This window comes from Netta rufina (genome assembly GCF_964035555.1).
Source record: "Netta rufina genome assembly, chromosome: 1".
Taxonomy (NCBI): Eukaryota; Metazoa; Chordata; class Aves; order Anseriformes; family Anatidae; genus Netta; species Netta rufina.
In genome coordinates, this window is record NC_140123.1 from 195,805,282 (window position 1) to 195,829,755 (window position 24,474).

Below are 24,474 nucleotides of genomic sequence, written 5' to 3' on the forward strand. Positions count from 1 at the left end.
GTTCCTACTGTCCCGTATCATCAAACCGGCAGTAATGTCATCTGTGTATTGGTGGGTGTGGGTGGACTAAACAGCACTGCCAGGTCAGCCAGGATTGCAGTCATGCACATCTAGAGCTGTATCCTATCCTGAAAAAATGGGTTCTTTCTATAAGAGAGAACCTTGAATGGCATTTAGCCATTTTACCTTATTCAGGGTGAAGGGAATAATTCAGTTATTCAGGAATGTGAGTGTTTTGGTGTATGGAGATGACTCAGAGCAATAACTTTATCACAGTCATGACTAAGATTTGTCAAATAAAATGAACGCTGCTCTATATTTTAATTTCTCTTTTACTGTATAATAGTGGAATCGGAAAGAATTGAATTTCTTTAAAAAATAATTAAAATAATTAATTTTCAAAAAATATATTTTTAAAAAAATCTTGATATTACTGTGTTATTTCTCTCTCTCTCTCTTTTTCTTTTTAAAAATATTTTCTGAGTGTTGCCTTACTGCTTTATGTTTGTGATAAGGCAATTGATTTTGTATATGTCTTTGTATATGATTACTATGGCTATAGTAACCTAAAATAAATAAAACAGAACCTAAGTGTTCTTGTCAGTGACTTGGGATGAATTTATAGAGAGGATATAAAGCACCCTCAATCAGGTGGTGAGAAAGATTTCAAATGCAAAAGACCCTGGACACAGGAAAAAGGAGGAAAGGAACACTTCTCAGAAAGTCAAATCCCACAGGCTTTTTTCAGACCTCACTCTTCGAAGATGAGTAACTAACATCAGCAGGAGTTTTCACCAGAAAACTGGCCTAAGAAACTGAGCAGGAAGTATATTGGACTGGGCTGCAGTTTAATGTGTCATCAAGGAAATACTTGCTGGATCTTTTCTAAGATATGGGGATGGGAATTGGGCATATGTTAGACAAGGAGTTACACATTGCTCAAGATGCAGGGTATTTTACACTAAAGTGACTTGAATTCTGGATCTGTCAAGAATTACATGTTTTCTGTTCCTTTCAAGTAGCTAAATGTCAAGTGCAATATCTGATATGTCTGAAAGACTTTCTTGTTGGTGAAATACAGTTGTGCAGCATGCAGAAAACATTTACAGAAACTCTTCTCCCATTTCACAGCTGAAAGTGGTCACTACCAAGCAAAATCAGTGCGCTCCTGGTTATTGCACCACCTCTTATGCTGAGTCTTTCTTTAGGATGCTGATGAGTCCCAAAACCATGTAGCTTAGTGCTTTGTCCTGGTAAACGGACTTAATGGCCTAGACACAATGGTTACTTTGCACAATTCTGCTGACGAAAAGCAGCTGTGAACTGACTTAATCAACCAGTTAAATGGTGTTTATGACTGCTTCAGCTTTCTGGGACAGCACAAAGTAGCTGGAGTGAACCAAGGGAGAGGCCCAGAGTTGCCAGTTTGAGGCAAAGTAAGCAGACTGCATCATCTCCCTTCCTGTACTGACAAGTAAGGCAAAACCTGGTGTAAATGGGACTAGGGGAATGCAGCATCTGGCAGAGTTGTGACACTGTCTGCCACACTCAACTCTGCCTTCACCAGCCAGTAACAGCTCAGTCAACAGCAGTTACTTCAGAGGTTTCCCTCAGAGTGAGATTTATTCTTGGCATCCAAACCTGAGTGCTCTCAATTCAGGAAATCTTGTACCATTTCCAAGATTTCTGCTGGCTGACTTTACAGTTGGCTGGAGGATACAGGGGAAGTTTCTGTTCAGCTTATATGGTTTTTGCCATCGTGTCGTTAGCTCCTTTCAAAATAACAGCTTGCCTTCTTGACAGGAACGAATAAACTGGCAAGGCAATTCTTTCTTTGTTAGTCTCTAACTGGTCTCCAGCAACACTAGAAAATATACTGTCTCTAACTCCATGGCCAAGATCCTTGGCCAATTTGTACCACACCACAACAGGTCCCATGCTGGGAGACAGCTAGGCTGCTCCAGAGGGCCATGTGGTCACCAAATGGCAGTAAATATAACCCCCTACTTCTGGTGCCCTGGGAAATCCATCAGGTATGTTATTCTCTGCTTTAACCACTTCCTGATAGCCCACTCCATACATAGCTAGGTGGAGGACACAGCACAAGCAAGATCCATACATGGGATAGATCCATACATAGGTAAATATCTAATTCTAATTCTTAGGAATCTTAGAAGGAGAAGAAAACTTGTGAATTACTTTTGTCTTGAGTATGTGAAGGAGGCACCTAGTTTTGTTTCTGTGATAATAAGGGTGATCTTCAACTTCCATGGCAAAGGCCTTTGATCTTTCCACAAACAAACAAACAAAAAATCTTAGGAACATTCTTTGTAACCATTTGGATAGATTGGACTAATTTTTTTGATTATAAACCTTTCTGAGTTACAAAATAATTTATCTTCACAGAAATTTGACAGAATCTATTTGTGACTGGCAATCTGTCAAATAGATTAAGCCTGTGCAATACCATCTATTGATATTTCACTTCTCCACCCTCTGTTACTTCAAGTCCCCTAAAACAAAGTCTTTGAGCCTGGATGCAGTAACAAAACAACACCCAAGCACAAAAATCAATGCAACTCTTAAACCATAAAAAAATAATACCCAAATGTCGAGTGTGACATTCTACTACATACATTCTACTAAGTGATATGTTTCTGATGTTTGTTCTTAAGCTCAAAAGTCTACTTACATCTTAGAGATTCTTCTTTTGTTGTTGTTGTTGATGATGATGTTGTCATTTTGTGTTGTTTTTAGCTGACACCTTGAAGCAGAGAAGCTTGATGAAACCAACAATATGGGACATCTGTTGAAGATTATAATAGGCAACATATTTAAGAGTATTAGAGTGAACAGGGTTTGTAAATAAAAGTTAAAGTAGCTCTTCTGGGTTTGAGTTTGGCTGAGGAAAGGTAAGGAAATATAAAGGAGATGATACAGAAAAGGAAGAGAACATTAGAGAAAGAAAAGCTTTTAGAAGAGGAAATGGTTGATTTTTCAACAAAAACTGAGAGGAGCATAAAAGCTCTTTGAAAGCTCTCAAATCCTTACTGTGAGCAGTTAAACGACATTAATTTGGGTGAACTTTAACTGTAAGTTCCTAAGAATCAGGCCTTCAGAAATGAAAGAATAATATTTCCCATCATCTAACAACATGCAATAGCAATTCATATTCTATTCACAGCGTTGACACAAAACCTGTGGCATGTTGTATTGCTTTGTTTCTGGACTCCTGTTCCTCTCTGTCTGTCATTCGTAGCAAAGTTTTAAAAATGCAAACTTTATTTATTTATTATTTAATATTATACCACCTTCTGAAACTGTTTAGACAAATATCATAGATAGCACTATATGCAATGTTATTTTTACTGATATCTTGTTAGAGGAAAGGCCTGACAGGATGTCCTGGACATTATGTCCTAAGACATGAACTTGAAAGCAAGTATAAACCCGATGTCTCTTAGGGATCTTTGAGACAGAGAGAGAGAGCAGATACTGGAAACAGAACTACTGTTAAGTGCCAAGGAAAAACAACTATCCAAAAGAGTTGTGAACCTAAGGTTAAATAAATGTATTTCTGCTTACTCTTTCCCCATGCTACATGTTGCTGTACAAGTTGCTCAGCTAGAAAACAGTCTTTCTTACTGACTCTCATTTCCCACAGATAACAACACTGACCATTTTTTAATTTGCTCCTTCTAAAATCCTTTAAAAGAGTTTCAGGACTTTTAAAGATGTTGGATAGTTTGAAACCCCTTGGCCTAAACAGTCTTGAATGTAGAGCTCAGCAAACATTCGGTTTCATTTATAAGGCTGGCATTCAAATCAGCAGTAATGAAGCTGATACAGTGCTAAGAATACATGAATGCTGTTTGCTCTGTAAAGCAGTATATAGAATCCAATAATGAGTCCTGGGATACAAGACAGTCTATCACTGTAAAGTAATTATTTGTTGACTGCTGAGCCAGCTGTGTTGAATTTGCATCTTATAGTGTTCAGAATGCCAAGACATCTTCAAATCTCAGTCTTCAGTTTAGATCAGACATGTTAAATGCCAGCACATTTTTATTACTTATGCTATCTTAGTTTCCTGATGGAAAAAAAAAAAAAAAAAAAAAAAAAAAGAGAGAGAGCAGAAAAAGGTAATTTAGAAAACGAGTGATTAGCAGAAAGGGCTTTTGTGGACCACCTTGGGGTGCAGGAGAATGGGTTTAACAAGCTGGCAGCAGCTCAAAGAATAAAGCAATATTGGTCTCCCAAGATCTTGTCCATTGCTTTAGACAAAAGTCACAGTGTCCTAATCTGTTTTCAGTTCCACAGAATTAAAGACACTGACTTAATTCTAGAGACAACAATTAATTCCATAAGCATTCTTCAGTATTGGGACCCATCCTGTTGTTAGTGGTGCCTCCTATGCATGCAACATTTTTCACTGGTTCCCTCTTGGCTTTTGTGGATATGTAGAGGAGGATGTGCCTAACACTGCTCTTCTGCTCCTCTAGGGATTCTGCAGTCACACACATCGCAATAGACTGTATAAGTAAAAGTGTGTGCGGTTCACATTCTGCTTTCAATGAACAGGGCTTGGCATTAGAAAAAAGAAAAGAAAATGAACTCACACATGAACAAAAAAAATAATAATAATAATAAAAAAAATCCAACAAATCTGAAAGACAAGGAAGACAGCTTAGGTCTTTGAAAATCTCATATGTGATGTCCTGAGAAGTCATTTGTTTTACCACTGCCTGGAGCTAAGAAATCAAAACAATAGGTGGTTGAACCATTATTATACAGAAGGTGGGGAAAAAGAGAAGGGAGAGAGATCATCAAAAGACTGGACAGGGTTTAAAGACAGAGGATTAGATCCGTGAAATGTATATCAGAGTGTTGAACTCTGTAAATGCCTAGCTTTTAAGTCCCTGACTTTTACAGCCTAATCATTTCCTACAGCACTTGGGAGTGCTCAAAACCTCAGCTTCAGACCCAAACTGGCCTGAGTGCAGGTAACTTATCCAGTGTCAGCACATCTAGGAGCCAGCCAGTACGGAAATCCTGGAGTGAGGTAATCTTATCCTTCTCACACCTCATAAAGTCTTGCAGGAGTCTATCTATTTGGGAAATCAAAATCCAGGTTTAACGATCCAGAACCTTGTTGTGAAGGTCAGCATTTGTGACATTAACATTTTAATTATTATCCCCCCAAAGCAGGTCCTACGTTTTCTTTTTAAAACCCATCTGGAAAAACTGAAGACAAGAAGACCAATTATAACACTGCTTGGGTGATGCAGGAAAAAGGAGTGTACTGTAGGTGTCAGGCAGGTAATTTCGCTCTAAGGACAAGCCAGGAAACAGGAGAGAGCTGCAGCTCCCTAAGGTGCAGCCCCACCAGCATGCCTTCCCTACGGAGCTGTTTTGCAAATGCCTTGAGTCCCAACTGAAAGAAAAAGCTGAACAACACAAATTTTCATTTGCAGGATTCCACAAAATGTATTTTGTTGTTGGTTTGTTTTGTTTTGTTTCCAAGTGAAATAAAAGCATAAAGCCTTTACATTTCACTCCCCTTTTTAAAAGTCAGACATTTCTTTATGTCATACTTTATACTTAGTAGAAAACCTTTTATTTTATTTTATTTTATTTTATTTTATTTTATTTTATTTTATTTTATTTTATTTTATTTTATTATGAAAAACTGTTGACTTGTTTATATGCAGAATCTTTACAAAAGGTCTTTTCTGAAAGAATTCAACATTGACTCCTCAGATATGCCTGGAAATCACTGTGGCCTAGAGCAGAACTCAGAACGTACCAGATGCAATACCTTATACAGCAAGTATTTTCTTTGACTTAAGTAAGCCTATGGGGTTGTTCTTCAGATAAAGAAATAAAGTTTCTTATTTTTAAAACATATCTGTAAAGGAGAAAATAAATAATAAAAAAAAAAGTTGTTGCAACACACTTTATTTTGTCAGGCAAATAGTATTTTAGATATTCAATTAAATAACACTGTTAAACTACATTTTGTTCATTCTTACACACTATATAATGCATATTCACTGTAATGACAGTTTCATCATGCTAGGAACTTTTACACATACCTACAGTTTTTAAAAACAGGATTTTCTTAATAAAACACGCATATCTACAGTAACAACAACATCTGAAAAGAACACATTGTTAGGTCGAGATTTCAGCAAACTTTACAAACTACACAAAATAATAATCAAAAAATATCAGTACAAGGTGAAGTTCTTAGCAGAGAACATATCTTTACACTTTGTGAAGTTATGCCTAGATGTCTTTTTGCTTTTGTATTTTTTAAGAAATAAAATTATATACATAATTTAGTAATCCTCAAAATAGGAAGTATTAAATAGCACAAACAATATTACAGTCCTAAATTTTGGTGTTACCTACAGTAGAGGGGCTACTTTAAACAAATAAAAATTGAAGTTTGTCTATTCTGTACATTCAGGGCCAAACCCTCAGCTGGTAGAAACCACAGTAGCTAAATGGACAGCAAGGACGTTACATTAGTTTATACCAGCTGAGGGTCTGGCTCCTGACTATTCTATACACAGGGGAAGGCTGCTAAAGCATGGAAGCTTGGACCAGTTATGCACTGACAGCAACTTATTATATATTTGCTGAAGTTTTCATGCAGCAGGAAAAATGTTAGTTTAAGTATAATCCCTTAAACAGTCATACCATAATAATGGTATATGAAGCAGCTTTAAAAATATTATTTTATAATCATATGAAACTGAGCTATGCTGATTGTTTTAACGGAATCCCTTATTGCCAATATTCTATTAGAAAACAGTGTAACTATAATTTCTGAGGCCTAATGGGGGCCTATTAAAATATCACCGTACCTAACCACTTAAGGAGTAAATTGCACCCTTAAATACTTATTAATCACTGTATTCCATCTGGAAACAATTATGATCCTCACAATAGACATTAATATCACACTGACTCTGCAGTGAATCTGCTGGGGAAATAAGAGCATGGCAGCATACAGAGCATATGCACTAATGTCATTCTAGGAGGTAGTTTCATTTTGTGGCACTCAATTTTTGGTTTGTAACTTACACAATCCAGAAGTTGTTTTTTTTTTTTTTTTTTTTTTTCACCAGTTCTCTAGGCTGGTTCCAAGATTGCAGAAATCAAAAAGAAAATTTACCCATTGGTTTCCATGTGAAGGACCTTATATACCAACATCTGCATACTTCAGAAACTTCTATTTAGGCCTTGACTGAGGAAAACACTTAACTACCTGGTAACATACAATCAGGCATTGCCATCCCCTTTGAAGCAAGCACTAAGCATGTCCAAGAGCATCAAAGCATCAAAGGGTCTTAGGTTCAAGTGTTCAAGTAGTTTGATAAATCATGACCCATTTCCCAGCTATTCTGCATCAGGTAGTGATGATCTGACATATCAAACTATGGTATCACCTTAATAACAGAGTTAACTCCATTGCACTGGATCTTAAATCACACTGGCTGAGGTGTCTTCCTACATCCTGTAGAGTTATGCCCAGTATAGAATCGAAATAATGCCCAAGAGTTACAACTAGCATCCATTAAATTTTTCAGAACTGTGTTTTAAATACAGTATCCATGTTACTGGCTGGAGCTAACTTTTTCTTACCTGCGCTGGGCTCAGAAGTTATTTTCACTAGGTGATTTTTTAGAAAGTGTATTTATTTATTTATTATTCATTTATTTATTGAACAGAATAGTTAATTAGCTTATACTGTTGCATACCATCATAAAAATATCATGTAATAAAGTTTTTCTAAGGTAGTCACACACATTTAATCCCTACTATTTCCTGTAAACAAACCCAGTGGCTTCCAGAACACTCTTACAGAATAAAACAATGAACATTTGTCCCTATCTTTTGGCATCAGTGTTGCTCAAAAGGACGCGATTGTTTTGCCCAGGCTAGATGATGCACATGTAACCAATTTTCAATAGACATACTTCATTAGAACTGACAGTTGCTTCTTAAACAAAAATATTTCTATTTAAACATCCCTCTCAAAATTTTAGTTTTTTGACCCAAACATATTTTTTTAGTTTTTATTTTCTTTTTTTTTCTTCTCCTGATCTTCTTTTCAGCAGAAAACCAACCAACCAACCAAAAAAAAAAAAAAAAAGAGGAAGGTATAAAGAGTGAAAAATGAAAATGCTTTAATTCTAGTAATTCTAGATACTATGTTTGCAACTTTGAGAAACCAGCTGAAAAAATAATGTTTTGAAATTTTCAAAGACATTTCTGACTTGCTTCTATATTGTAGACCAAATAAATTGTGAAGCAGATTAAATACAATTTTTGAGTAAACATTGTACTGTATACCCATATTCTGACCTTTGAAAAAAACTGGAGTGTAATTCTTTGAAAATAGCTAAAATGCCCAAGACACTTAGGTGTTTTTCAAAATTGTATGTATAAATGAACATTCTTATCTTGGCTTGTAAGTGGCTTGTGCCACTTACAAAGCTATGTCATGTTATAGGAAATCTTATAAAAATCAATATGAGCAGAGATATTTTAAGTTACATTCCAGACTCATTAATTTATTACAACTCATACTATGCACAATAATCAGTGTTTCCTCTGATAAAGTATATAAAGCTTTTTTCTCTTTTTCTTCTACTCATTCCTTCATTTGACCTTTGAATGAATGAAACATTTCTACTATATTTGCTTCCTATCTGCACGCATTCACATGATTTGAACAATGAGTGAAAGCTGTAAACCCAGTATAGAACAGTAAACAAGTAGAAACTCATGTTCATGAATGCAGTGCAAGGAAATCTTAGTACCATCTTACTTTGAGCTTGCATCTTAACCCAGATTCTTCCACCACCAATCTGTTTAGTACAGTTCCAAAGTTGCAAGATAATGCATTGATTTTGTAACAATTTCTGTTCAACAATAATTAAATACTGAGATGTTGAATGTGAATCTGGTTTAAGAAGAACACTCAGTTTGCTTCTAGGACAGAGCATAATCTAGTGCTGTTAAGCATCTAGGAATGAAAATTCTCCACATCTTTTCTTTAGTTAAGTTACACTGCATTTTATTGGGAGGATGATACTTTCTGAAGCTTGTTGTAATATCATTTATTTCTCGTCATATTTGCTCAAATTTGTTCTCAACAGATAAATATAAGCCTCCTACAGTGAGGACAAAGATATCTCCTACTACAAAATAAAATTAAGATCCAGGTAACTGATTTCTTCTATTTCTACTTTTCCTGCTATTGATAAGGGCCTTTAGTTTACTGTAGTCCCCTCTCATCTTCTGGGATTCTTCCCTCTGCTGACTTTGCTGTCTACTGTCTTTGCAGTACTGGTTAATCATCTGCATTTCTGAGTGGCTGAAAGCTCCCACAAAGTCCTTTGGGTGGAACTGCAGTGCTCGCACTGAGCTGGCCCAGGTCCAAGGGGACCACTTGTCAGTCACGAAGGCCACCATCTCTGTATCTAGCACTTTGAAATTGATTTTTGCTAAGGTTTGCTTGAAGTTGTTCTCTGTTGCAATGCAGTGATAAAGCCCTCGGTCACTGTCTTGGACGGAGCGAATGAGAAGTCCTTGCTCAGTAGCTATGATCCTCTCATTCAGCTTGACCTAAAGGGAGGAAAGACAGAATGAACTTTTTCAAGAATGTTACAGAACAACGCAGTATTGGACCTCCTGGCTAAGGCTTCAAATGCCTCTTTCTTTATTAAGGGTTTCTTAAATGTATTATATTTTGCTTTATCATGCATCACAGTGACCACCATTCCTGCTAATGTTAGGACAGAACTTACCTCAAAGTAGGTTAAGTGTCACTGAAGAAAATAATTTTAATATTTGTATTCATTATGTTACAGTAGATTTGATTGAGATGAAGACAAAAATGTCAATCTGGAGACTACATGAAAGAAAAGTTTTTATAATGTTCAAGCAGAGAAGCTGAGAAAATGAACTTTATTTGCCAAGGTTATATCCCTGCAACCATTCCTTCCAGAATCAGACACTGCCGTTGAAACTTCATGGAAGACAGGTGCAGGATTCGGCCAAAGGTTGATCTGTCTGAAGGTAGCTTCTGGTTAAATGTTTTGACTGGTAGGTTTCTGGGGCTAACTCTGAAGAACTATTTTTGAACTGTGGAGTTTAAAGCCAGATAAAAAAGTTTTCTTCACAATAGCATCAGCTGGGACTTGGTTCATTGGAAACCTAGAGTAATTTTTCTACTCTCCTATTTTCTTTCTGGTTTCAGATTTTGGACAGTCCCAGGAAATAGTAACATCATCTAAAGAAAGCAAGTTATGATATTTTGTTGAGCTATAATCTGATTATAAATGATACTGCACGTGTCTCTTAGCATATCAGCTGTGAAATAAAAATTAACCCACTGTGCAAGAATACCAGTTCTGGCATTTTAATGAATTATTTCTCTATTTTGACACTGCACTTTGCATTATACCTGACCCTCTTGAGATCCAATGCATTTATTATGCTATTCTGTTATTGCAATTTTTTTTTTAGACATTGTAGAGGTAAGATTTTCAGCAACCCAAGAGATTCATTTTAGCTTGAAAAGTAATTAATCTTGTCATTGATTTAGTTTGTTGCTACTTAAAACTGGATTGATTCTAATACTGTTATTGAACATCAGGAAAAAAAAAAAAAAAAAAGGAAGCTGTTCTTCTGAAGCAACAGGTTAAAGAATTTCACCTAGATTGGCAGGATATGGCTCTAGTCTTTGAACAGTGCATGAGAGAATCAGCATGAAAAACTCAGTAAGAGGCTTTGTAAATCTTCTCTGATTTTGGAAAATGGCCTGATATTAGATTAACGCTTTTCAGTATTTATAATCTATCAATAGACACCATATTCATTATTTTTTTACTTACAAAAGTTATTCCTTTTTATTCATACAGTAACTGCCTTGGATTTGAAATGGAGTTTTCCACTTTAATATTACTTAAGAAAGACACATTCTTCATAAACAATCATACTGTATATTGCAGTGCTGAAACTTGAGAGCCTTAGAGAGTGCAGTAATGGAAAATGTGATTGCAGCATGGTGGGGAAATACTTTTGTCAATACGTGTTCTTGCTAAAGAAACCTTTCACATTTCTCCCACTTTTGCCTTTTATCTCTTCAATAGCACAGAAAGGCTGCTGCATGCAGACTTCTTCCTCAACTTTATACAGCTTATTGCTTTTATGCCTGTTTCCTCAGATCAATAGTAAGACCTGAGTGCTGCAAACCTTCCATTTGCAATTAACAAGGTGTGAAGGAAAAATTCCTTAACTGGTTCCCTACGTTTAGGGTATTTTCTGATAACTATTCTGCTTTGATAGAAGTTGGCAGAGCTGAGGAGTTAAGTGCCTTCCAGTCATACTGAAATCTCTGCGTTGACTTATACAAGTAAAGTGCTGGCCAGTGTCCTGCATCCACACACATTCTTCAGCTTCAATGTAACTGGAGAGTCTGATGAAAACACAAACACCATTTTGCCTTGGTCTGGGATGTGGATTAGATACTGACTGAGGTCCCTTACTGAGCTATTGCTAACATTACTCACCTCTTTTCTCCTGTCATTATCTTTTTGTAGCAGCCATTTAATAGAAGCCTGAGGAGATTTGGGTGTACATTCAAGAAAGGTGGTGTTGTTTTTCACTCCGTACTGAACTGTTTCTGCTGCATTTCTGTAGGCTAGAAAGGAAAAGAAGACAGTCAGGATAATGTAAATGCTAGTTTTATACAGAAAAAAACAAACTGTGTTTGCACTATTTGCAATATAGGTCCAGTGAGGCATATCTGATCCTAAAATAACAGATAACTAGTATTTTAAGGAACAGGATTTTCAAAGAAAATAAATGAAATGTAAAGAATCACAGCTAGTTCCAACTATTGGTCTTTACACTTGGACATGATCTTTTTCTGAGAAACTCAATACCTGTGGGCTGGCAGGCAAATGTATATCTAGATGTTTCTATTGAGTTGAGTCCTGCCTGGAAAGCTCTGCTTGCTGATGGGGTAACTGATCTCAGGCATATTCTTCCCAGAAATACTTCATTCTCTACTAAGAAAAGACCACCTTTCTGGAACCATCAAAAGAAAAACAAAGTGTTTTATACACTTCTTCACACTTCACAGTTTACAAATTAGGGTAATATTGTTGTTGTGAATAAAAATACATAATGACCTAAATTAAAGACAGCTCCATCTATTACAGTGGTCATGCAGTATCACAGGGAGGCAAGAGAGGGCAGACTTGACTGCCAATCATCCACTTCTCTTACAAAGCCTCCTTCTAGGAAAGGACCTGGTTCTAAATCTGAAATTCAATAAATACTTAGGCCAGCAACTGAGAACAGGTCAAATTTATAGCGCTCCAGCAACACCTGGGCAAGTGCTGAGTGTATGTCATCACTTAGACTTGTTGTGACCCTTCATAATTGTGATAGATGAACATTTGGTAGTTACTGATAGGAACTTTCAGATTTTCGTTGTTTGCACTAAATTATAGTATTTGTCCTGAAAACAGTATATTTCCAGATTTAAAAGCTTACATCATATATAAAATAAAAGTTATTATGTTTTTATTTATTTAGACAAAGGAGCAATGAATACAAAATAATGTGAGAAATGCACATACATAGAATTTTGTATGTTTAAAATCAGACTGTGGTTTTGCAGTCTTAAGACTGGTTTTGCTCACCCTGTATCTCCCATTCTTTTCATCCTTTTTTTTTTTAATCAAATGATATGTGAAATTGTAATGATACTAAATGAAGCAGGTTTTTTCTTTTAGTCCTTGCAAGTTCTTAACACATTTATTAAGTTGTAAAAAGATCAGTTGTATTTTTTTTTTTTTAGGAGAATAATGTAGAAATATTTTGCATTCAAAGACCACAAACTAGCAAAGAGTTTGTCTGTGGGCTGGTTTGTCTGTAGCTGTGAAACATGGTGAGAATTAGAGTTGTAGCACAACTTATATACACTGGGACTAGGTATAACAAATGCATTTTAAAAAAATCTATTCAGTTGATCAATACATATCTAACTTCTTGTTTAGACCATCCTCCTACCACTTATACATGCTAAGAAAAAGAGAGAGAGAATATAAATGCATTTCTCTAGTGGCTATAAGGTATAAAACAAGTGTAGAAGTATTATAGTGTTTCATGGAACATTTGAAAAGTGGCATTACAAACACTTTAGTTCTTGACAATCTCTTAAAAATAGCAATGTGCTAAAAATGTTTTTATATACAAGCTGAGAATTCTAAGGCATGCAACCTATCATGCTTAAAGACTTAGTCTCAAGACTTCATAGTCTTCCTTATGAACTTTTAAGATTTCTTCTCGTTGTCCAACTCTCTACCCTTTTGTCTTTTAGGTAGGTTTCAATTTTCTCCCTAGAATAATAGTTTTTCTATAAATGGCTTGAATTATATTTTGAAAGATTCCACGTTGCTGTTTCTTTTTCTCTTTTCCACAGGAGAAGATGCTGTCACCTACCTACACAATACTGTCGTCACCAAAACATCCTTTAAAATTGCTAAAACATATAAATCTATAAATACAGCCATATTAAAAAAAAAAAAAAAAAAAAAAAAGTCTGGAAAATAAGACTCCCGTGTCAAAGTTCAAATGTTTATTTCCTCTCAGCCCAAAAAGCAGACAGCTGACGTTCTCACATTTTCCACATGGAAAGAAGAGACACCCGTCCTTGGGATAGATAGCAGGTGGGTGGTAACTGAATATGCCCACAAGGTAGGACACAAAGATCTTCATGTACTTCATGTTTTAAAGCCTTAGCTTCAATATAAATATCTTAGAGCTCAGGTACATACTGAGCAGGTGGGGTCATCTTTTGTAATTAATCTGTTCAAGCAATCAAGCTTCATATAAATGACCTAATACTGAATCATGGGGAAAGACCCACTGGTGCTGTGGGTTGGAAGCTAGAGAAGAGTTAGCCACATTTGGCCTGAAGGTTCTATGCCTGTCTGATTGTTGTAGTCTGTTTTCTTCCAGGAGATTATCTGGGACCCAAAAAAACCCCAACATTTAAGTGGAATTATGATTGACTGAACCTTTGACATGTAACTCTTTAAACATTCTTCTTTTATTCAATTAAAAATGTAATCAAAAATTTAGAGTGAGATCTATTATTTCATCTCCAGCTGGAACAGATGAGAACACACTTACTGAACACAAGCTCAGAAACAGAAGTGGAAGAAGTATCATTCTCTAACACAGGACTGTGGCTTGATGGCATAGTTTGCCACTCGCTGGCTCATACAGGCAAGGGGTTAAAAAGGATTAAACTTCTTTTATGTATATCTACTCTGACTATGACTTTGGCCATATTTGGCTGGTGCCTAGAAATCTGATGAAAGTGAGAACTGGGAGGGCAGATCATTGTCTCCACTATCTATCCACATTGTGCCAGGCTGGCAAAAGAGTTGCACAGCTGGAATAAGGAACTTTTATAAAGAGATTTGAAGCCGTTTGATTTTCCATGTAAAGGAAGAAATGAATAATGGTAACTCAAAATGTAGGTCTAGAACCTCCTGTTTGCTGAAAGATGTTCCCCAAAACATAATATGGCCTCAAATTTACTGTACCTGTTTTTAATCAACACTATCAGCTTCTCATTTCATGTACGCTGAACTTTATATGTCACAGTTCATCATTTTTTATCATATGTGCAGGTTTCATGTAATTGCAAGGAAAAACTTAGACTTGGAAAATAATTATGCTTTACCAGTAAACCACACAGATAATATGAGCTGTAATGAATCATATAAAGGAAAGCCATATGTTCTTTATATAGCACGAGGATCTCTAAATTATTGTACCTTTCAGGTTGAAACCTCGGCACTGAGTCAGAGGGTTTCCATGTCTCACATCTTGCCTGCGACTCCTCCTGAAATATTTTATAAACACAAACTGTTATTCCAAGGTAGGTACACAACAAATAAACTTTTTTTTTTTTTTTTTTAAACCAGATTAGGTATCAGGGATAGTTCATTACCTACTCTGAGACTACTTTTCTGCTGCCAGGGATGCTAGAGAGAAGATACTGTTTAAATGAATAATCATTTTGAAGAATTTCATAGAACAGTTGTTCTTTAGGTTGGTAAAGTAGTTTTGCAATGAAGGCATAGAGATGGAAGAGTTAGAGATAATGCATAAAAGGTTTAGTGATGCAAGACCTAACATTTAGAGGCAGAACCCCTGAATGAAGCTAGAGGTCTTCAAAAAGGCAGGCACATAAGAATGTATTGTAGAAGAGTCACAGATCTCATATCTAAAGCACCAGCAGAAAATCATAATGTAGGACATGTTCCCTCCTTGATTTTGCCAGACACCTTATTTTCAGTGCCTTTAGCCACCATCGTAGCAGAGTAACTGAAGTATTCAACCAGAACGGTGAATTAAGATTCAGTTCTGTCCTTTACATGAGGGCACATGACCTCCTTTCTTTCCAAATATATTCAAACTCACCAAGTCTCAAAATACTTTAAAATGGGGCTTAGTTATATTATATGAATGTTAGATGTAAAATCATGATTATGTAGTTAAGTAGTTGAGGAGCTTACTAGGATTGGGCATACTGGAATTTTAGTCCTCTTTGGCTAGGAGGTCACTGTTCACAGAATTCAGTGCATGAAAATCTAGAACTTGAATTTTTTTTCTTAAGATACATTATTTCATTTACTGAAAATTCTGTAAATTAGATCAATATTTATCAAGCTCAGTGAAAAAACATGTTGTTGTGAAGGGATGCTGTTGGGGTATGTAACAGCCATGCTTTGAACTATTCATTTATGACTCATAAGATAAGAAACCATGAAAAGCCCCTGGAGCTCCAGTATTGCTGGGTTAAGGGTGATGCCTCTTTGGTCACGTTATACCATGAACTGCACAAACAATGAGAGACAGCCCTTATAATCCTTTGTCACCTGATCTTTCACTGGATTGTTTTAAGAGGAAACATTTGAAAGGCAATCTTTCAAAGGAGTAGTTTCTGACATTCCACGTATATTTTTGATGGTAAACACCAAAAGTATTTCATATTGTGCCTTAGGATTTTAACCTGTGTGAGCTGCTTATGTGAGTCAGAGGAAACAATGGAGAATTTCTCAGTGAATTTCAGGATTTCTGTGCTACCCTGAGATGCTCCACTCCATCAGAAATTGTATGCTGGTGACATTAAGCAGTTCTGAGAATCTAAACTTTAAGTCTGATATTTATCCAAACATGGCTGATATGGTGGTGTTTTGAAAATAAAGATACTCTCCGGTGTCTTGAGGTAAATCAATTTGGATGAGAAGACACAGTAAATCATGGGAGACAGAAGTGTCAAAGGAAGCAAATGAGCAAATGTGTACAGCAGAAAGATAATACTGTCTAGACAATGGGATTTGGCTCTGATCACCAAAGTTTTCTTCTTCATAATCTCTCTTGTTAGATAACAGGACTAGTCATTTGCTTCACATAGTAAAAACAGATATATATATACTTTTTTTTCCCATACAATTTTAGGTGTTTATTTTCATTTGTTATAAAAAGCAAACTGAAGACAAAATGTCATCATGGAAGCAAGCCCCAGTGGAAATAACCATGGCAGAAATGGCAAGAAATCCACTGGAAACTGTACAGGCTGGGTATACCTGACTGCTCATTATTTTTCAGTGACTATGTCAGTGTAGGAGTTAGGTGACCTGAGACTTGGAGATTTTCCTTTTCTTTCCACCCTTGTCTTCTGACCTTTACTCCATGGAAGAAAACAGTCAGTTCTCAGACTGGAAGCTGAATATAATATGTGAAAGCAGTAAAAACACGGATATTGTACCATATCTTTTACTGTTATATGACCACGCTGGGCTTTACATTTTTTATGTGAAATGAGGAATGATTCAAGAAAAGGTTGTAATGATAAAAGTAATCGTGATCCCAAGGGATCCCATTGTCATCAACTGGTTGGGTCACTGGAGCATAGCCAAGCTTTGCCTGTTTCTGTCTACCAGCTTTCCCCATGTAGGTATAGTATGTCCACAGCATCTGGACTTCTGCATTTCTGCAGCCCAGGTGCAGGGAGTGAGCACAGGGACTCAAACTAGGCAAAGCTCTGACATGTAACTGAAAGCTCTGTCTCCTCTGTGGTAGTACTTCATTGTATATTCTTTGTACATGATGTGAAATCTTACGAATACAAAAGCTTACTACAACCCTCTGCTATTAAATATTTCCCTAAGGAGGAGGAAAGAGGCTCCTGTTTTGCATAAGAATTACGAGATGGACTATTAGCTCTGTTATAAATTAAAGATAAATTGCTTTCCCTATCTGCTTTAATAAATCTCATGTCAAAAAAATAAATAAAAAATCTCCAAGATTGCAGGCATTACATGGAAATCACATTTGCCTGAAATTCCCCTGGAAACACTTCTTCTCACTTAGGAACAAGTGAGGAATAAAAAAAACAAAACAAAACAAAAAACCACAACACTTTATCCCTTCGACAACCAATCTTGCTGTATTTAAGGTTATCTTAATTACATCCATAGTGAGTGACTGAATTTAAATAAAGGGAACAAATATTTCACTGATTTTGTGTGTGTGAAACGTAAAGATTAATATTTATAATTAGGAATAGCTTTTTTTTTTTCTTCTTCTTCTTTTTTTTTTTTTTTAATTTTTCCATCCATTACTTTAAATATTAAAAGACAAACAAGACAAACTCCTAGGTAATGAACAATGAACAGAGCCAAGCACAATAGATACAGATGTTTTGTTTGTATTTGCTTCTGAAAGGAATGACATCTCACATCATATTGTAAGGCTCCAAGCTACACAGCAGCACAAAAAACTTATTCATAGAGAATAGGAAGGAACCTTGCAGATTTCACAGGGCTGCTCACCTTTTCCCTGTGGGATAAAACCTGGAGCAAGAGTTGCCATCCCAGGCACAGTACGGATCTCGGGCTAGGCAGCAGTCAGCACAGGCAGTCCCATAGATGTGGCAGCGGTGCAAGGATACCTGGGTGACCCCTTCATCTGAGCTCACATACAGCTGTTGCTGTAGAAGGAAATGGAAAGATTTATTTCAGATGTGGAGGAGCTTCACCTAAGACTCAACTCGCATACCAAAAAACCTTTGAGTTAATTTTGGAATAAACTCAAGACCACAACAGGAGCCACTAATAAATATAAAGCCTAAATAAATAGAAATTTCCCAGGTGATCAGGACCGTTTCCACCTTCCTGTTACAAAACACTTGGAAACACCAGAGAATGTTAATGTTTTTGGACTTTGTCTGTTGTTGTTCCATTCTGGGGCAAGCAGGCTGAATTAATATTGTTCAGACTTTAAAACTTGGTTCTTAATGACTGAGGGCTACTGGTCTTTTACCTAATTAGTTTTTCTGCATATAGTCACATTAATAAATGTTATGAAGAGTTACTAATTGGGTTCTCCAGTTCATACATTTTCAAGGCATAAATCTTAGAGATTATGTTGATGCTTTGGACCAAATTCTCATAGCATCAGTACCTAGAAAAATAAGCCAATAGAATTTTTATATTAAATGAGAACTTTTGCAAAGAACGTTCAAAGTTGAATAGGTCATAACTGGAATCTGGCCAAAGTATCTCTTTTACTCAGAACCAATTCATCAATGATTTTTACACATTAATATTAACAAAAACAAAAACCAACCAAACAACAAATAGTGACTCTTTATCTTTTGGTCATAAAACTATCAAATTGCACTGAATTTGATTCAGTGAATTGTGGATAGTGTTTACTTCTTAGTTTTGTGAAATATTGAGTAACATGTTGTTTGCAAAATCGTGAAATATTTATTTTAAGTTTGTGTGTTAGACAATTCATTAGAAACCTTCTCAACTATTTTTATCATTCCTATTACCATCATTATTACTAATAGATAGATATGTACAATTTCTCTATAGACCTAATACTGCATTTTAAGCCAGACTTTTAAAAGAAAGGTTTTATTTAGGAGCTATGAAAAGAAATGGAGGACAAATTTCATCTTTCAGTACTTTTTTTTCCTTACTTGCTTTTTTTTTTCTTTTTTTTTTTTCTCTCTTTTTTTTTTTTTTTCCACTTTCAGTGAATTAGAAATGATAAATTATTAATATAGATTATTTTATCCTAGTGGCTCTGGGGCAGATAAAAAGCTCATGAAAGTTTTGGTCATATTTCTCCATAGTAATTAGGGAAAATCTCCTGTATATATTTATTATGATACATTACAGCTGATTTTTTAACATTTTTAAGTCAATTTGTTTCTCTATTAAGCGTTAAGTAAGCATCCCACTTCTCTTTACCTTTTTAGATGAGATCTTCATTGTTGTTATAGGAGAATTACTCTGAAAGACAAAATTACAAACCACTTTTACAAAGACTAACTTGTTAATACTCTCCCAACATTTATATTTAAAGTTCAATAAAGACAAAGTTGTATCTAATAAAATTATAACTTTCTACATTGTGGAAAACAAAGAAAAAAACCCCACAAACACGCATACTACTTTTTTGCTATTTCAAAACTATAAAAATTTACATAAATACAATGAATGTATCAGTAAAGGTACTAGTTGAAATAAACAGCGTTATTATTCATCACGTGTATAGGTGATTTTTTGTACACCTGCATTTGTGTTACCTCAACAACATAGAAGTAATGTGCTCTGAAGCCATTACTCTGACTTTGCAATAAATAAACAAGCAAACAAATAAATAAATAAATAAATTGTCCTTTGAAAATGATGATATGGAAAAATCATACATAAATATGCTCATGCATATTTATCACATGATACAGATAAGAATGTCACATTTCTCCTAAACATTATCTACAGTGCATAGAGTGTGGTTGCCAGCCAACACATTCTTTCAGTTTATCAATGACTAGAATATTAAAAATGGCATGTGTGTTATTCAATGTTCTGTTAACAGAGACATTGCTGTATACTACTGTGTGTCGTCACTGGAGTCATTTGTTGTCGGTGTCCAAACCAAACCTTAAAGAGCTGGATAAGGAATTATCACGTTCATTGCCTCAAGCAAGTGAAGTAATTCATTATTATCATCCAAACAAATGATAAAAATGATGGTAATAAAAATGTTCAGCATGTTTTTAAGATTTAGCAATTGCTCAGTCAGAATGGAAAGCCATAACGGTGGGTCTGGATTAATTGCAGTGGACTACACGCATAGAGGGGAGGCCAGGACTAAAAAAACTGGCTGTGAATCATGTGAATTGGCAAAGGTTTTTTAGAGCTGCTATATTTTATGACTGTAGTGTCTGGAGACTCAAGTTCCAATGCAACATTGGATCTGATGCCACATTCTCCTTTTCCTGCTTACACTCTGGAAAGGAATCTGTGCTTTGCTTACTCTCGACATTTACTAGCACATATCTGGTGATCTCATTCCCCCTCTCTTTGTAAGACTCATCAAAAGGCTCAACACTGCCCCAGTGCCCACACAGACTGCAACAGCAGAAATTATGATTTTGTAGGCTCGGGATAAAAAGTTCTGTGCTCAGAGCCCCAGAAATGAGGTTTAGGGTCAGGATTCCTCCCACCCCAACAATTTGTTTGCTGTAAATGGAATAAATAATACTTGGGCAAATGGTGCTCTAAGTAATGATACTCACATGTATATTTACCAAAGGGAAGTATTCAGCAAAAGGCTAAGAGTACTAATTATACCTTTTGGGGGGATTGATAAAGAAAGCATTTCATGTTTTAGATAAATTGTTTTTCTTGTCTGTCTAGATAAAAATCTTACATTTTCCTTTTTGTATCCCCTCAATGAAACTGAGAAAGGCAATGATAAAACCCTTAACTTAGTTTGTAGCTGCATAATTACCATTTGCCCTAAGACTACTTATTTTAAGAACAGCCCATTCAAAAATTTGAAAAGGTTTCTTCAAATTGGTGGTGAATATTTTCTTTAGGTTATTACAAGCTGCTACATACCAGACTGATTGATATTATTCCCTTATTTTTCCCTGTAGTTGTTTGTGTTTCTTTTTTTTTATGTTGTGTTAAGCTTGCTACTCTAGAGGATTTGAAGAATGGGAGCAAAACCCACACTAGTTTGCTTTAATTCTGCAGCCTGGAATCAGGAAGATTAACAGATAATCAATGTATAAAAATCTTAGATTTCATCTGTAAATAGTGACAGTCTCAGTATGTGATACCAATGATAAAAGTTGCCTTCAGGCAGCCCTTATGACATTACGAGAATATACAATGTTATTGTAAAGATCCTTCTATCTAGTATGACAACTTAAAAAATAATTAAAAAAAAAAAAGAAGAGAGAAACAACAGGGAAAAAAAAAAAGGAAAAGATTTAAGCCTAACTACAGTCTTCATAACAGCTGACATTTTATATCGTACTTTGGGTGGGTATCAAGTTGACAGTATGCTCATTTGTTTTATCTTTTATCAAGTCATAGTTGCCCTTGCCAAAGCCTATTAGAACAAAGAGTTTGTGCGAACATACACATTGGAAAATGCGTATGCAGGAGAAAGACAAACCTGAAAAACCTCCAGTTCTTCTAAAATGAGTTCTCCACTTGCAGAAAAGTTGGTGGGTAAGACAACAACCTTTTGTACAGTTCCTTGGTCTGGAAAAGATGAGACAAAGTCAAACCACGCGACATAGAGAGAGAGAAAGAAAATAATAAACATTATCAGGTATGAAAAGAAACCATCAAAGTAAGCACTATAACATAGAGTAAGATATGAAAAGATGTTCATTAACTTCTTGTGTTTGGGGTGAGAAAACACGAGATGAAATTATGAGATGATTCCTTCAGAAGTCACAGATTGTGGATAACTTGGACATGTAGTAATGTTCTCATAGAAGAATTTGAAGAAGTCACAGTAAGACTGGAGAAAGTGACATTATTACTACCATTCTACCCCAAAAGATCAATCAAAATCAATAACTATTTTACATAACAATAATAACAATAACAGCTGTACAGACACACAGATAGAGGCAGTATCTATCCTAATGACCTTGCAGTAAAAACACGGCACTATCAACAGCTACTGTGTAATTGAAGTACATTCACACTCAATAATAATATGTAATGACAACTGATGTCAAGAGAGGTAAATATTCCTTAGAACATTATTCCTTAGAATATCCTCAATCTCTTTCTAAAAATAATGATTTTTTTTTTTTCCCCAAGAAAGTCAAACAATACTTAAATTGTTTATATATTAGTAGGAGTTATTGTTTTGGTCCATGTGGAAAAAAAAAAAAAGAAAATTCAAGATGATAATATTGTAACTACTCTTTTATAGTACCTTGTCAAAATACACTTTCAAACCTCCAAATCCATTCAGGTTGAAGGAGTAAGTAAGAAACAAGATGTATGGGGCAATGGTGATGTTTCTACAAGTAGATGCTATGAGTGAGACAATCAATGATTTAGTGAATTTATGTGGAAAGAACTTATGGGATGGAAGATATTCTGTGGAGGCTGAGACATCTACTAAAGGATTTCTGATGTGGCAGAAAAGGCAGACTGTGAAGAATCATAAGAACAGGCATGTGGTATTTTTACCGGGAAGAAGTACAACAGAAAAAATTCCTCTTGTCTGAAAGGTCTGGAAATTAGCCTGAGTACAATAAATTTATTTGCTCAATATTGATTCTGAGGAATGAGAACACATGGTATAGATTTTGTTTGGCCTTCAAAAATTATATGAGCAATATAGCCTTGCGTGGTTAGTAAAACACTGGCACAGCACAATATAGTTAAGTATCTATGTGTATTTTTACGAAATTGTGAAAGGAAATCTGAGCTTCCTGTTTGACAATCCACGATACTGACTACATAAACTGAAAAAGTGTAATTTCGCTTTTGCTTTTAAGGTCATTGACAAAATTCCGTAGCTGGAGCTGTGGGGCAAGTTGGTTGCAGTAAATAATTTACATCTTCTTATTTCCCTGGAGGAAGCTAGCAAATAGCCATGCATTTTATTTTAAAAATTAAGGTTTATGGCTAGAATATTGACATGTAATAACCTGACACTGCTTGCAGAGAACATTGCAGTATTTTGTCATTAAAAAAAAAATGGAAAAGAGAAATTGAAAGCTGAGAGGATTTAAATATGTGTAGCTATCAATTGTGCATGCACAGGACATATTAGGCATGAATTTTTCATGAGAATTTTCTAGGGCAAACATTTATTTTCATTAGACAATGGCACAATAAACCAGTTCCTTCCGAAGAAACTACCAAAACTAAATCTTGTGATAGCACAGCTGTGGTCTAGACTGGGTGCCAGTATTAGCAAAGCTATGAGAACCTGATAGAGATTTACTAACTGCCAAGAAACACCGAAGTTTTAAACTGCTGCAGATTCATCCTTTGCTGCAGCTAAGGAGAAGCACGTGCATGCATAAATGTGTGTATTTCTGTTCCTGCTAAAGGGAATAATCCCCACACAAATTTACAAAGTTTAAATGCACCTCTACCTCTTTTCCTCCCTTTATCAATGTCCTCTGCCTAACATTAAACAACACCATCTAAAATATTGCGTCAGAATGCAGGAAAGCATAGCAGCTTTTTTTTTTTTTTTTTTTTTTTTCCAGCTGCCTGCAAAGTTTCAACTACCTGTGACCCTGACATACAGGGTATGCAGCCTGTTGACAATGACCCTACCTGCAAAGGAATGTGAGGTTGAGCCTCCAAAGAACAGAAGAACCGGTTTATTTCAATGATCCATTAGTGCATGCCACACATTTAAAATTCCTAAATTGTCTTTAGTCCTCAAACATTGCCACAAACTGAAATCAGAACCTGAGGGGAGATTTTTCCAGGGTATCGTCACAGAAAGTACCGATAATGCCTGACGCCAAGCCCTTGTGTCCTAATAACCTTTCCTATTTGAAAACTAGGTTCATATCTACCTTTTTGTCACAGCCCAGCAAAATACACAGTTGACTTGTTTACCTTAGAATTCATTCCCTTTGAATCACTATTTTACCATTCCCTTTGACTCAGTGTTGTACCATTAGAGACAGATCCTTGCAGAAAGGAATGCACCATTGTTTTAAAGCAATTAGTAAACTTAATACATTTAGAATAAATGTTAATGTGAGGGAAAGCAAGCAACAGAAAGCTATTCATTAAATAAGACCACTTAGAGTTAGGAATTCCAATAGCCTGTACACATATATACACATAATTCTAACAATACATGGCTTGTAGGCCATGTAGTTATAATTCTCCACCCTTTCTGAAAATGGTTCTGCTGCTGTTGCTCAGTATTTTATTAAATACATGAAAAGCAAATATTTGTGCCTAGAAAACTTTTCTTATTCCTTTTTCAGTAGAACTGAGGTCTCCATTAAAACCACAGTAGCTGATATAAAGTCATTTCTATGTGTTT

At 35.6% G+C, this 24,474-nt stretch overlaps 1 protein-coding gene across 3 annotated transcripts in view; it reads right to left on the bottom strand.

Moving 5' to 3' along the window:
• Window positions 1-7,104: 7,104 nt before the first annotated feature.
• SEMA3C (semaphorin 3C) overlaps window positions 7,105-24,474 on the bottom strand; it is a 123,247-nt gene continuing 105,877 nt past the window's right edge. For all 3 annotated transcript variants that reach the window (XM_084305951.1, XM_084305952.1, XM_084305953.1), the window contains 6 exons: window positions 21,601-21,689; window positions 19,377-19,418; window positions 17,946-18,103; window positions 14,880-14,947; window positions 11,592-11,722; window positions 7,105-9,642 (listed from right to left, as the gene is read on the bottom strand). In XM_084305951.1, the coding sequence (XP_084162077.1) occupies window positions 9,229-9,642; window positions 11,592-11,722; window positions 14,880-14,947; window positions 17,946-18,103; window positions 19,377-19,418; window positions 21,601-21,689 (902 nt within the window). In that variant the 3' untranslated portion in view covers window positions 7,105-9,228. The remainder of the gene's footprint in view (window positions 9,643-11,591; window positions 11,723-14,879; window positions 14,948-17,945; window positions 18,104-19,376; window positions 19,419-21,600; window positions 21,690-24,474) is intronic.